Source organism: Melospiza georgiana, chromosome 3, assembly GCF_028018845.1.
Source record: "Melospiza georgiana isolate bMelGeo1 chromosome 3, bMelGeo1.pri, whole genome shotgun sequence".
In the NCBI taxonomy this organism is placed as follows: domain Eukaryota; kingdom Metazoa; phylum Chordata; class Aves; order Passeriformes; family Passerellidae; genus Melospiza; species Melospiza georgiana.
In genome coordinates this window covers 12,061,541-12,075,106 of record NC_080432.1, presented here as the reverse complement: position 1 = coordinate 12,075,106, position 13,566 = coordinate 12,061,541, and the positions used below count along the sequence as shown (strand labels likewise).

Genomic DNA, 13,566 nt, shown 5'->3' with positions numbered 1-13,566 from the left:
ACAGCAGATCTGTTTGGGGCAGCTGCCTTTTAGCGTTGTTGGATGCAAAACCTGCCATCAGAACTGAGAGGTTCATTATTTACCCAGGAGCACTAATGCACTGTGCTGGGGTGGGGGTAATGCTGTCCCTTCCTGGGAGCCACATGAAAACAATGAATAAAGCATCAGTTTAATGTGGACATTCCCATCCTCCAGCCCACCTTGCTCTTTCCCATGTGGCATTCCCCACATGAAGCATTGCCTTCCTTAGCCAGGGCCAGTGAAAGACACCACAAGTGATAGAAAACTGGGCTTTGGCATTTGTGGCTTCTGATGGACAGACCAACTGCAGCATTGTCCCTTCTCTTCCCTAGGGTACTGCTGGAAGTGAGGCCATGGCCACTGAAGAGATGTCTAACCTGGTAAACTACATTCAGCCTGTGAAGTTTGAGTCTTTTGAAGTATCAAAAAGTAAGTAAGAAACATCTTAAAATTACCTGGCAAGTGTTTGGCAGAATTGTGCAGAAATGTGCTTGGCTTCCTCTCAATTAGATTCAGGAACAGAGACAGAAAACGTTTCCTTGGTATCCAGCCACATAAATCCATTTGTGTTTTGAAGCCTCTTTTAGTCTAAATATCCAACTCCATCAACAGTAAACATGCTGACATTTCAAAAACAGTTTTGAAAGTTATGTGTTCTTTGTTGTCCGTGACTGAAGCAGTTTGAGAAAGGTGGTCATAAATATTCCTATTTCTTTTTGCCTCTAGTACTTCTATAGAAGATTGAGGGCAAGCAGAGTCTGCCTTTCCCCAGGTGCAGATTCACTTTCCTGCCCCTGTGTGCTGTGAAGGAAGGGCCATCATCTCACCCCCTGCTGGAATGCACTCAGTGCCATCCTCAGCAAACACTGCAGCATCTCTGCTTTCCTTGATGCACACCCCCCACTGCCTGCCCGCCCTTTCTCACTTTGTTTTGACAGGTTTAATGTGCTTTTGCAGCTTTTCAGTTAAGGAAGTGCACAGCACTTTAATTTATTCCGGATTTGTGATGTCCTTGGCAGAGGACAGGTAATTGTGCCTAAGTCCCTGTGTCTGTACAAGATGTGGCATTTGCTGTGCTGAATAACAAACACTGGGAAGTTCCCAGTGTTCATTGTGTGTGGGTATTTATGCAGTGCCACACACGAGCAGGCATGCCCCGTGCAGGGAGCTGTGCTGGTTCCCTGCAGCAGGGCCCTTGGGGTGTACATAATCCCCTCCAGCCCTAATGAGAGTTACAGGAGCACAGTGGGGAGGAGATGTGCCTTCTGGAGAGGAAGCCATGTGAATCCTAGCACTACAAGTTGATGCAGCTGTTAGACAATTGTCTCACGTCGGGTTTTTTTGTTTGTTTTTACTGTTCACATGCCTTTGCCTTTCTGAGTTTTGCTTTTTGTAAAGATCTGCTGCTGTCAGATCTTTCTCCTAAGTCCTGGTGTGACCTCTGATCAATAATAGAGTTTCAGTGAACTCATATTGTTAAGGAATTAAATTTTTGGTGTTTGTGTCCAAAAAAGTCATTGTGTCATGAATATGTCCCTAGGTGGGAAATGTTGCTGCCTGCCTAAAGAACAACTTGAGTGTTCTGGTCTTAGTCCTGGCCTGGACTCACTGCTGGGTCTTCATTAAATGAGCTGATTAAATAAGGATTGCTTTTCAGTTTGCTATCTATCCTGCTCTTTCCCAAACATTTTACTTTTGTTCACTTGACCTCACTTTCTTAAGCACAGAGATCCATACTTGTCTTTTGTGCAGTTTTATAGTTCCAAGGTTCCAGCACTTTGCTAATTTATTATGTTTTATTCAGAGTTTGTTTGGATTTGTGATCCAGCCCTCTGTGGTGACAGCAGTACCTCACTGCTTCTGTCAGTCACACATTTTAAAAGTGCATTTTGTGGCCTTGCATCCAAGCTAGTAACAGCAATATTGAGCAGCAGTGGATCTGTACCAGTGCCCTGGTTGCCCTCACTAGAAATGTTCCCTGTTCTCTGGCAGCAAGGAGCTGTGAGTGCATTTTCCCACGTTTTTCAGAAGGTTTTCAATGAGTTATTTGTTCACTCTGCAGTAATTTGCTCCTGATAAGATAGCACAGTGTAATGTATCACAAGAGACAAATGTCTCTCCTGCAGTTTTCTCTTCAAAGGGCAGGTCCCTTAATCCTCTCAGATACTACAAGGAAATAACTGTTCTTGTTTTAGTTAAGGATCTGATTAAGCTCTGGACAGTTGGTAACCAAATCCTTTAACAGCTACCAGCTCTGGTTTCCTACAAATGCTCTACTTAAAGACAAGGCTGAAAAATAAGAGTTTATTGCTACCAGAAATTCTAGAGATAAGAGTTTATGGCTACCAGAAATTCTAGAAATAAGAGTTTATGGCTACCAGAAATTCTAGCACCTACATTCTAAACAGGATCAAACCAGCACACGTGTGTTGCTGTGCCATGCCATCAGTAGGGGGTGGCTGGAATAACAACAATCTCAGTGCCTTTATGAGAAGCTGAGATGGAGCTGAGCCAGCTGGAGAAGGGAAGGATATTGTGTGTTAGAAAGGAAGAGGGAGTGGTAGGAGAGCAGCCTGTAGGGAATAATGGGAGTTTTTCACCATTAGGAGATAACAGCTGTGAATAACAGCAGTGGCATGATGGTTGCTGAATAGAAATAGGGACCACCATAGAGAGTGAGTCCCAGCTCTCCTAATGGCAGGAATTACTTTTGGAAACCCATGTTCATCCTCTGACTCTCCAGCACAGGCTGAGAATGGTTTGTGCTCCCAGGCTGGCAGCACAATTTCCTCTCACAGTGGCCCAAACCATTTCCTTGGATATACTGCTTCCTTTGTGGCTCCCTGGGAGGACAGAGCCCACCTGTTTGTGTCCTGCTCTCTGAGCCTTTGCTCAGCTTTGTCCCTGCCCTGCAGCTTGGCAGCCTGTCCCTGGGTTGCTGCAGCACTCTTACAGCCATTCCTACCCCTTCTCTCTGCCCTTCTGGCTGCTTGCAGTAAGGTGCTGAGCCTGGAGAGGTCTTGCCCCAGCACAGGCACTGTCCCCTCATTTTTGAGCAGATCAGAGCTGAGTTAATGGATTTGACTCCAGTGGCCCTTCCAGGCAAGCACAGGGCTGGCTGGGATGGAGTGGGAAGGGTTAGTTCACAGAAACCCTTTCCTCTGCACACAAGGGAAGGTTCTGATGCTAGCAGGGTCTTGATTTAGGCTCTGCTGCCTCCTGGTGCCTGGGTGCATTGAGAGGCTGTACCCACATCAGGCTAAGGTGGGTGACAACAATGCACAAATTAATGTTTGTTCTGCCAGCTCAGGTGTGGAGGAGGAGCTGCTCAGAAAGTTTGACCAAATAAAAGGGATCATAGGAGCCTGAAATCAGTTGGGGATTAGGTCGGAATCCCTGCTGGGGCACAGGAGGGCACCTTCAGGGATGGATGGATAGTGGTGTTTGGTGGCTTGGACACCTCTGACCTTGCCCCTGATGCACCAAGAGCCACTGCGCTGCTCTGCTGCTTTAACCTGCCATGGACATCAGTTCCTACAGCTGCAGGTGGCTCCAGCCCCACATGAGCCTGCAGGGACAGGGCAGAGGCCCAGCAGTGCCCACGGCAGGTGCTGCAGCCCCTGTGTGTCACAGATGGGATCTCTGCTCCCCCCCAGTGCATCCAGAGATGGAGCCCTGGGTGTGTGCAGAGCCAGGGCACTGCTGGCAGCACAGCCATCAATTCCTTGGGATCGGGGTAAAAAGAGCTGAAAATGGGCTGAGAGGACTGGCACTAAACCCCACCAGTTTGTGTCTAACCTGTTCTATCCCTGGTTTTCTCTCCCCTCTCAACCTGCAGAACGCAACAAGAGCTTTGAAATGTCTTCCTTCGTGGAAACCAAAGGGCTTGAGCAGCTGACAAAGTCTCCTGTGGAATTTGTGGAGTATCCTTGACTTTCACAAAGTGCCTTCCTAAGTCCTTCTATATCTGAGATCTGCTACAGAGCTTTATTGGAATTCACAGACAGGAGCTGGGGAAATAGGGAACCCAAATGAAATTTGTAGATTAGATTTTATTCTTTCTAAAGATTTCTAAAGGAATTAATTGGCCTGAGTTCTGATGAGCTAATTTAAAAACTGGCATGAGTCCTCGTGCTGTGGGCTAGGACTAGAGGGAATAGGCACAAGTGACATATTGAAGACCTAATTCTGATTGTTAAATTTATCATCCTATGTGGAGTGGTGTGAGTAATGGTGAGCAAATTGTCAAAATGACTTCTTTGCAAAGTCACATGAGAATGCTCACTTTGCCATCATGCCTCTACTGTGTGATTTATTGACACACAATTTCTCAATTATTTTGATTTTTATAGCTTCTAAAGAAAAGCTAAGGAACGTTCTGGTTAGACCTTCTGATGTTTCTCAGTCTCTCTCCTCATGGCTGCAGTTAAAATGATTGAAGTAAAAGAGATAAACAGATAAAGCAGTGCCTCAAAGGAGATGAATGGAGAGCTCCTTCCAGGGATTGCCTGCAGCACATCCTCATCTCAGAGGTTTGGAGACTCAGCCAGAAGATGTGTACACTTGTCATTTCTGTCCATGTGGAGGCCAACTCTAATGTCATTGCAGAAAACCACTTTTTAACTGAGCACCTCTCCCTGCTCCAGAGCGAGATTCACTGTTTACAAGCAGCTGGCCTCTGGAAATGTAATCCCAGGGAAATCTCAAAGTAGGAATGTAGAGATAAATGGAATTTTATGAGTGTGCTCTTTCCTTGCTTGTTCTGAGTACTCAATGCAGGAACAGCAGCAGCTTTAACTGCCCCATATTTGTCATATCTCCTGCAAAACCATGGACACCTGGAAGCATGATGCTTGCAGAAATCCAGTGAGGAACCAGTAAAGAATCACCTGTGTTTAATTCAGCCCTGCAGCTGCCCTTCTCACCTGTGTGCCAGGTGATTCTTGTCAGGTGTTGTACACCTTAACCCCTCCCTGCTCAGGTACAACAAGATGCAGCTGAGCAGGATTTACCCCAAGGGAACTCGAGTGGACTCTTCCAACTACATGCCCCAAGTCTTCTGGAATGCTGGCTGCCAGATGGTGGCCCTCAACTTCCAAACTGTGGGTGAGTCAAATCCTGCTGTGCTCTGCCTTTGGGGAGCTGAACATGTCCACTTTTCCCATGCACTTGCTGATTCATAGGTAGGAAAGGTTGTATTTGTCAAAAATTACCTAGGGATTAAAGCGTACTATAGAGCTGCTAATTAAAGTGTTTAACCCAGGCTTTTACTGTTTCTGTTGCAGTCAGGAATTACAGTAATTTTTAAAATTTTACTGCTTTTTTTTAAACTGAATTTATTTTTTTTTAATTTATGTATTATTTTATTTATTTATTTTTATTATTTATTTTCCATAAAATAACTCTTTCCAATATTTTCCTCATCCAGATTTGTCTATGCAAATAAACATGGGAATGTACGAGTACAATGGCAAAAGTGGCTACAGGTTAAAGCCAGAATTCATGAGAAGGCCAGACAAGCACTTTGATCCATTTACTGAGGGAATAGTGGATGGAATAGTGGCCAACACTCTGTCTGTCAAGGTATGGATGCAGCTGTGGAAGTGCTCTCATGGCAATGCCAGAGCAAGGATATATTTCTATTTCTGTGGTGCAGGGGCCACAAAAATGACTATACTATGCCAATAAAATAAATTTAATTTCATGGAGCAACATTTAATTTTTAAACTCTGCCTCTCATTTTGCATTGTAGGAGGAATTAATATGTTTTTATTGTATGTACTCTTTGCCATAGAAGTAATCACAGAATCACAGAACTGGGAGGTGTATGGATTTAGGAGCAGTTTGGCTGTGTTTTAGAAACAAAGGGCTGGATTTAAAACATGCTGGTGTGAAGTGGGAGGCTGGACTGCAATAGCTAGAACACTACATGCTCAGCATCAATAAATTTTTCTGCATTTCTGAAAGTTCTCCAGCGGAACTGTGGAACCATAAATGTCAGCTGCAATTCATTGCCAACTTGGTTTTCCCTGTTCCTTTTTGAGGGCCTCTGATGAAGTTCAGGGACTGCCAGGAGTCTGCAGGTGGAGAATTACCTGCATAAGTGTTCAAGGGGATAGATTGCATTGGCTGTGGCAGGGGGACAAATTCACTTTTATATCTCCAGCTATAAAACCATAAACTTCCTGAGCCTTTATTAGAACACAGACTTTTAAGATTGTTTTCTCCCTCACAGCTAAAAGCATGTATATAATTTCTCTGCCATTTAAGCCTCTGATTTTTAAGCATTGTTTGAACCTGTTGTTGAGACTAGATAGAACTTAAGAGTTGTCAGGAGCTGGGCATACAGATGGAGGAGGAGATCCAAATGAGTGTTCCTGCTGAGGGAAGGGAAGCAGCCTGGTCTCAGCCACATTTTTGCTCATTCAGAACCACAGGGTCACAGAAACCAGGCCTCACAAGCTGTTTTTCTGTGTCTGCAGTCAAATATTGGGGTTTTTTTCTGTTTATTGTGGGCTTAGTGTTATTTTGGTTCTATTTTAAATGTCACTACTGATCATTAATGAGAGCTCTGCAGCCACTCATTTCCTCACCACTGCCATCTGTGACAATGCTCCTTTGGCTTTAGATCATTTCAGGCCAGTTCCTTTCTGATAAAAAAGTGGGTACCTATGTGGAGGTGGACATGTTTGGCCTGCCTGTGGACACCAGGAGGAAAGCTCTGAAGACCAAGACCTCTCAAGGCAATGCAGTGAACCCAGTGTGGGAGGAGGAAGCCATAGTGTTCAAGAAGGTTGGTGTGACCCTTGCTTCCCAAAGGGAACTGTGGGCAGAGCACACTAGGCACCATGCAGTGGGGATGTTTTATTGCCCTTTGCAATATTCCTGCAGCCAGTATTTGAACTTTGCAATATTCCTGCAGTGTGGATGTTTTATTGCACTTTGCAATATGCCTGCAGCCAGTATTTGAACAGAACCTCTGAGCACCTTGGTTGAGCATATCCCCAGTCCAGGTGCCTGTAAACAGTTTCTTCTGGGTTTCTCTCACAAGGATGTTCAGACGCTTGGTACTTGCAGCAGTGCTCTTTTCCCTGAATAATTTGGCCTTCTCAATGGCTTTTCTGTGGCAGCCTGCCAGAGCTTAGGTTTGGAAACATCACTGGCATTTTTCTTCTGTAATGAACTTCTAATTAGTTACTTATTTCTGTATTTAGTTAAGGATCGTGCCTGACTGCCCTGTGCTCAGAGACTACTATTTTTAGAAGTTGAAAATAAATCAGAGAAGCTTTTTCCATTGTTTTTGTTTGTTTGTTTGTTTTTTCCTTCCAATGACCAGATAAATTTTAGCATGTGTTCTGTGCAGCCTGTGGAAGGAGCTGCATCATTCAGAGTGAAATTTAACAATGCAGCAATAATATTGCCTTGCAGGTGGTTTTGCCTTCCCTGGCCTGTTTAAGGCTGGCAGTGTATGAGGAAGGAGGGAAATTCATTGGCCACCGGATCCTGCCAGTCTCAGCAATCCGACCAGGTAAAAGCTTCTCCCCATCCTGACAGACACTGTGTGCTGAAAAGAGACAGCCAGGCACAATCCCAGCTGCTCCTGATCAGCAGCCACTCAGCAGCTCATTGCAAATGAGGACTTGAAAAACAAAAATCCCATATTTCAGCAGAAATTGACATTTTGGACTGTCCAGGAAAAGCAATGGAATTAAAGCATTGGAGGCATAGTTGGCACTTCCTTCTCTCCAGTACCCCAATTTCATGCTCACAGGTTTATGCTGAAGAGGGCAATTGCAACAGGTTTGTGCTAAAAAGTGTAATTGCACACTTTTAAGAGAAGAGAGAGCAGCAAGAGCCAATTTTGATGTCATCTTTGTGAGCATGGGACGTGGCTGGGAATGAAAGCCAAACCTCCTCCCCTCAATGTAATTTCTGCACACATGAGAGACTGACCTGTGTGCCAGCTGTTATATCTCTGCAATACCTTTAAATCAATCCAAAATTACTTTCATCCTCATTGCTGAAAGTTAAAAGAAAAAGATCATTATTGGCCTCTTCTACATCACATTATTTCTACTATAATGAGTGGCCACTTCAATGAAAATTACCTTGTGTGACAACTCTGGCCACATTTTCCAGGCCAGGGACTTGTTGGAGATGCTGTTGCAGAAAGAGGCAGTGACACTGGCAGCTGGAGCAAGGGAAGTGCTCAGATCCAGAGCCAGATTCTCCAGCCAGGGGAGGAAACTGAATTAGGGCAGCATATGGGCCATGAGCGTGCTCCCAGCTTTACTCCTGCTAAAGGAAGAGCATCCTTATCTATCCTGTGCCTTATCAACACAAAACTCACATGTCCCCACATCTGACAGCTGGCCCAACTACTCCTGAGCAATCATCTCCACACCTTTTTCATGAGCAAACTTAGTTTGTCAGTCCAGCTGACGCCTTTGTTGTGCCAGCTGCATTTTCTGCTGGCTGAATGGATGGAGCTGCAGAGTGCCAGAGGAAGGGACGTGGGTGACTGGAGAGGAGAAGGGGCATGGGAAGGATTTCCCTCTTCTGGCAAGTGGAATCCTAGCAGAGCTGTTCCCCCAGGCCCTTTCTCTGTGCCTTGGCCCCAGCAATGCTCAGTTTGCAGCATGTGATGGAGAGCAGCCTGTTGGGCTCAGTCTGTGTCCTGCTGAAAACCTGGAGGAGGCTGAGAGAACTGAGAACCCTTTGTAATATTTCATTTCTCTCCCTTCTGAGATGCTATTGAAAGTTGTATCATGCTGTCACACAAATGCACAGCCTTGTCACTGTTCCCAAAGCAAGGATTTGGCCTTTGCTTGGACAGAGTGGTTTACATGAGCCAGGTGAGGATTCCCCAGGTAAATGCATCCTTGCATCCTGACACCTCTCACAGGGGTGGCTCCCAAGCTGGGCCTGGCACTCAGTGATCAAAGGCTGGGCTGCCAGCTTTCAAAACAGCCTGGAATTCCTCTTCCTACAGATGTATTCCTGAGGATGGTCACACAACAGGATTTACACACACAAACACACTGTGGACATCATGCCACATTGTATATTTTTTAATCAGATGCTGTGTGTGGATGGGCTGTTAGGTCTCAGTTTACTTTGGCTGTTCAGTTGCTGAGTACTACCAGGGTCACTTTTGAAAATTAAATTTGATGTACTAAACTAAAAAAATCCAGACAGAGGTACTAAACCAGAATGCATGAAAACCTTAAATAAATTACCATTTTTAGCATCAATCACATATGTAAGAATAAACAGCTGGTATAATTTTGAGCTGCAGTGCCTCATGCCTTTCCAGCAGTCTGCACAGTTATCCCTGAAACCCTCAGGTGAGCCTTCCCCTCCCAGCAGTCCCTGGAGCTGCCACTCTCTAAATACCAAATACAACAGGAATATACATTGGAAGTGCCTGTGGAGGGGTTTCTGCTGTGAACTGGTTGTTCCTTACCTTGCAGGCTATCACTACATCTGCTTGAGGAATGAGAGGAACCAGCCCCTGACACTGCCAGCCCTCTTTGTGTACATCGAGGTCAAAGACTACGTCCCTGACACTTATGCAGGTAACTCTGGATTATACAGGCAGTTCTCTGCTGAGGAATAGAAGGGAATGTAATTTTATATTATTTAATATCATTTTATATTATTTAGTATCATTTTATATTATTTAATATTTTTTTAATTGGAACACAAAGTGCATGGGGTGTGGAGGGCTTGCCAGGCTGGGGTGACAGTCCTGTGAGCAGAGATCTGCATTGGATCCTCACTCCCAGGAGATGGCCTGATTTGATTTACAGCACCTTGCCTGAAGCTTAGGGTTAGGGCCAGCTCTCATTTTCAGCAGGCTCCAAAGGAGGAGATAGCCCAGGCACCTGGCACTGGAGCACGAGTGAAACTTTGCATGCAGGACATGAGGATGTCATTATTCCCTGGGCAGGGTGCCATGCTCCAGGGAGAGAACTGGCTTTGGCATTGGCTCTGAACAGGGCTGGCTTTAAATGCCAGGCAAAGAGCATCTTCAGGGAAAAACACAGTTCTGCCTTCTCCTTAAACCCCAAGTGCCAGGGCCACAACTCCAGGGCTTTGGGACTGAAGTGTTTGCCTTGTTCCTAGATGTGATTGAGGCCTTATCCAACCCCATCAGATATGTGAACCTGATGGAGCAGAGAGCTAAGCAGCTGGCTGCACTCACTCTGGAGGATGAGGAGGAGGTCAAGAAAGAGGTAAGGGAGGTTTCTGGGCCTCTGGAGATGATGCTGTGGTATTTAAAACACCTTCTTTGCTTGGGAAGGCAAACACTGAACATCCCTAATGATATGAACACATGTACACATGTCACCCTGGGGAGGGCTGGGCACAGCACACCCCACACAGCAGCACTGCTCTAGGGGTGTACTGTCACTAAAAGCACCTTGGTGTGCACTGAGCAGCCTGCTGCCCAGAGCTGAGACACAGGAAGGGCTGTTTGTGTTATTTGTGTGTGTGCAGCTTTGCTCTGGAGCACCTGAAATCTCTGTGACACGATGCCCCTTGTTTTCCACTGTGCTGCTGCTTCCCCTTGCAGAAAATGACAGCTCTGTGTCAGGAGGTTTTCCTGAAAATACTACAAATTGCAGGGAATTTCAGCCTGTCTCTGGAGAGGTCATTCTGCTGAGAAACATTTGTGTATCTCAGATTAGAGTGTCTCTGTAGATCCTCTGTGAGCAAACATGTCCTGAAGAGACTCAGGGTAATCCTACAATAATTTAACTGGGAAGGGACCTCGAGTTCAGCCCTTCATGGATGTTAGAAATGAAGAGGGAGGAGACCATGGAGTAAATAAAACAGGCTTAGTGTTGCTCATCTGAAAGCTGTGGGGGCCCCAGTTTTAGTTGTTAATATCTGGATAAATGTGGTTACCTGCAGACTAAGCTGTGAACCTTTTTCTGTAGAATTGAAGGTGTTATGCACATATAACCTTTTTTCTGTATGATTGAAGGTGTTATGCACATATAACCTTTTTTCTGTGTAATTGAAGGTGTTGTGCCCCCAAATGCACAGAGGTTGTTGTGGGTATAACTGAGAGTTCACTGTGGTTCCTGATGGATCCTGCATGGTCAAACATCCTGTCCCAGACACTGTCACTGGGCTTCCAGCAGTGTTTGGGGACATCAGCCTTGCCTGCCAGAGGTGGCTGTGCCAGGTGGTGGGCACACCCCGTGATCCAAAGGCTCTCAGCAGTCTCCTGCGAAGACAGGGAAATGCTTTTCAATCCTAACTACCCTCTGCCCTGGTGCAGAGGGCAGTTAGGATTGAAGTGCAGAGCCTCTCTGAACTAGATTTTGTAGCCCAGAATACATTCCCAAAGCAGACAAGATGAGGGAAAGTCATTACAATTCAGTAGCCAGCCCTTCTCTGTGTGTGCAGTGTCACAGGCTCTCTGAATGAGGACACTGAAATGCTCAATAGGATCCCAGACATTTATCTAGGACACACCACACCTGAGATTCTATATTAATAGCAAAGCCTTTTGTAACAGAATCCTTTAAATACCTTAGAGGTCATTTTTACTTTTGAAAACTACACATTTTCCTGGTATATACAGGCTTATTTGTTAGTTAGAAATATTCTTGTCATAGAGTGTCTTTTGCAGCAAATGGATTAAAGAGGGATGATTGTCAAGGAGCTTGGAAGCTCATAGGGTAAAGGAGGTTGTTTTGGAGAAGCACAGAAATATTTTGTGAAAGAAAACTGTAGTGATTGTGGTCTGTTTGCTATAAATGTGTAAGGGTTGAGTTAGCTGCAGCACCAAGGGATAGGGACAAAGCTGCCCCTGGAAGTGTCAGTCTGAGTCCGCCACATTTACCTTCTATTTTAAAGGCACGTTTTGGGAAAAGTCTGTGCTTGGAAATCTTGAATTCCCTGACCATGTTTTGTGATGATAACGTTGTCCTCATCTTCACTTCTATTGGTCCACACCAATCCATGATTGCAGGTACACTCACTGGCAGCACAGCTGAACAAACCCAAGTGCGTTTGCCAGCAATTGCACCTGGGTTCCCATTCCCAAAGCCCAGTTTCAGTCTTGCACACTGGAACTGATTGTTCTGGCTCCCAGCACAGATTCTGCTCCCCGCTCCTCTGTCCTTCCCCTCACACACATCTCTGACCTGAGCAGCTGTCAGAGGAAAACTCAGAGGATTCTGCTTTGCTCTCCTTGCTGTAGAAGTTTAAACCCAACCCTGCAGGGAGTTCCACAGGCTCCTCACAGAACAGCAGTGAACTAAACTATCCAGCAGTGAATTGTTTTAAACCAAGAAATCAGCTTTTCTTCAGACTTCACATGACTTTATCTGTTAATGTCAGTGCAATCACATAAGCAAAGAATGCTGAAGAACTGACTGAGGGTCTCTTTTCTGCATTTATTTACAAAGTTCCCTTTGTAAATATGACAGGAGTTCCTGCCTTTGCTTTCCTTGGCTAGCTCTTGCCTTCCACCCTGGCCTGAGCAGAGCTGGTTTTGGGGAGAGGAATGCCTGCAGTGGGAGTTTTATACCTTTAGATCATCTCATTGTGAATCTCTCAGAGCATACAGGTGGTGAAGGCTGCCCTCTCTTCCCCTGCCGAGTGTCCTTTACAGACAGGAGGAGCAATCCAGAGGGAATTCCTTGGTAAGGGCTAATCCCAGCCTGAAGCAGCTCCTTTTCTCTGTACAAATAAAAATAGACCCATAGATAAAGTCTTCTACGGGTATGGATCTGTCTACCCTCTATGGGTATGGATCTCTCTGCTTGGTAAGTGCACTGTGTTGCAGTAGACATGGCAGCGTGAAGTAGAAACCAGTTCATGTGAATATTCAAACTGTAAATTAGAAGGCTGGATTACATCATGTTTTTAAAACAGCCTAAAAGGAAAAACCCTTTTTGAAAAAGGAAAAATCATGTTTATTTTAGCATTCTTTTAGCATAGTGTGGTGAATTATGGGAAGAGAAAGTGCTTTTTAATGAGATTCGATTGCTCGATGTAGTGAAAATTATTCCTTATTTGTTTGTGATCCTGCCTCCCATTTCTGCTTCAGTTTTTGCAGACAGATGTTTTATGTCCCAAAGTGACAGGTTATATTAATAGTTCCTCAGCAAGTTGTGATGCAGTATTTCACAGCACCTACAAACCAGGTCTCAGAAGAAGGTAACACCCACTTCCCATGCAGTGGGGCACAGAGCTGCCAGGAGTTGGGAATTCTGGCTTTATTTGCATTAAATGTTGGTGATGTGTGTAGCAAACATTGTTTTTATTAAGCTAATGAACTGCAGCCTGAGGAGAGCTGTGAGGATCACCACATCTGTGTGTGTTTATCACAGCTACAGCTTTTGCCTGTCACGTTGTTCCTCTGTTAGAAATGTTGGCTGAATGAGCATTTTCTGTGTTTTACTGCAGCCATTGCTGCTTGGTGTAAATGAAGTTTTTGGCACTGGTTTTCAGTTGCATCATGCTCCTGCCCACAGTACCTCTCTGCTGTCATTCTGGTAGGGATAGGCTGGTGAGACAGGA

The 13,566-nt window shown here is 45.1% G+C and overlaps 1 protein-coding gene across 3 annotated transcripts in view; it reads left to right on the top strand.

Annotated features, from left to right (window-relative positions):
- PLCB1 (phospholipase C beta 1) overlaps positions 1-13,566 on the top strand; it is a 281,025-nt gene that overhangs the window by 210,428 nt on the left and 57,031 nt on the right. For all 3 annotated transcript variants that reach the window (XM_058020248.1, XM_058020251.1, XM_058020249.1), the window contains exons 16-23: positions 354-450; positions 3,860-3,944; positions 5,003-5,127; positions 5,450-5,604; positions 6,650-6,814; positions 7,450-7,549; positions 9,495-9,599; positions 10,150-10,259. In XM_058020248.1, the coding sequence (XP_057876231.1) occupies positions 354-450; positions 3,860-3,944; positions 5,003-5,127; positions 5,450-5,604; positions 6,650-6,814; positions 7,450-7,549; positions 9,495-9,599; positions 10,150-10,259 (942 nt within the window). The remainder of the gene's footprint in view (positions 1-353; positions 451-3,859; positions 3,945-5,002; positions 5,128-5,449; positions 5,605-6,649; positions 6,815-7,449; positions 7,550-9,494; positions 9,600-10,149; positions 10,260-13,566) is intronic.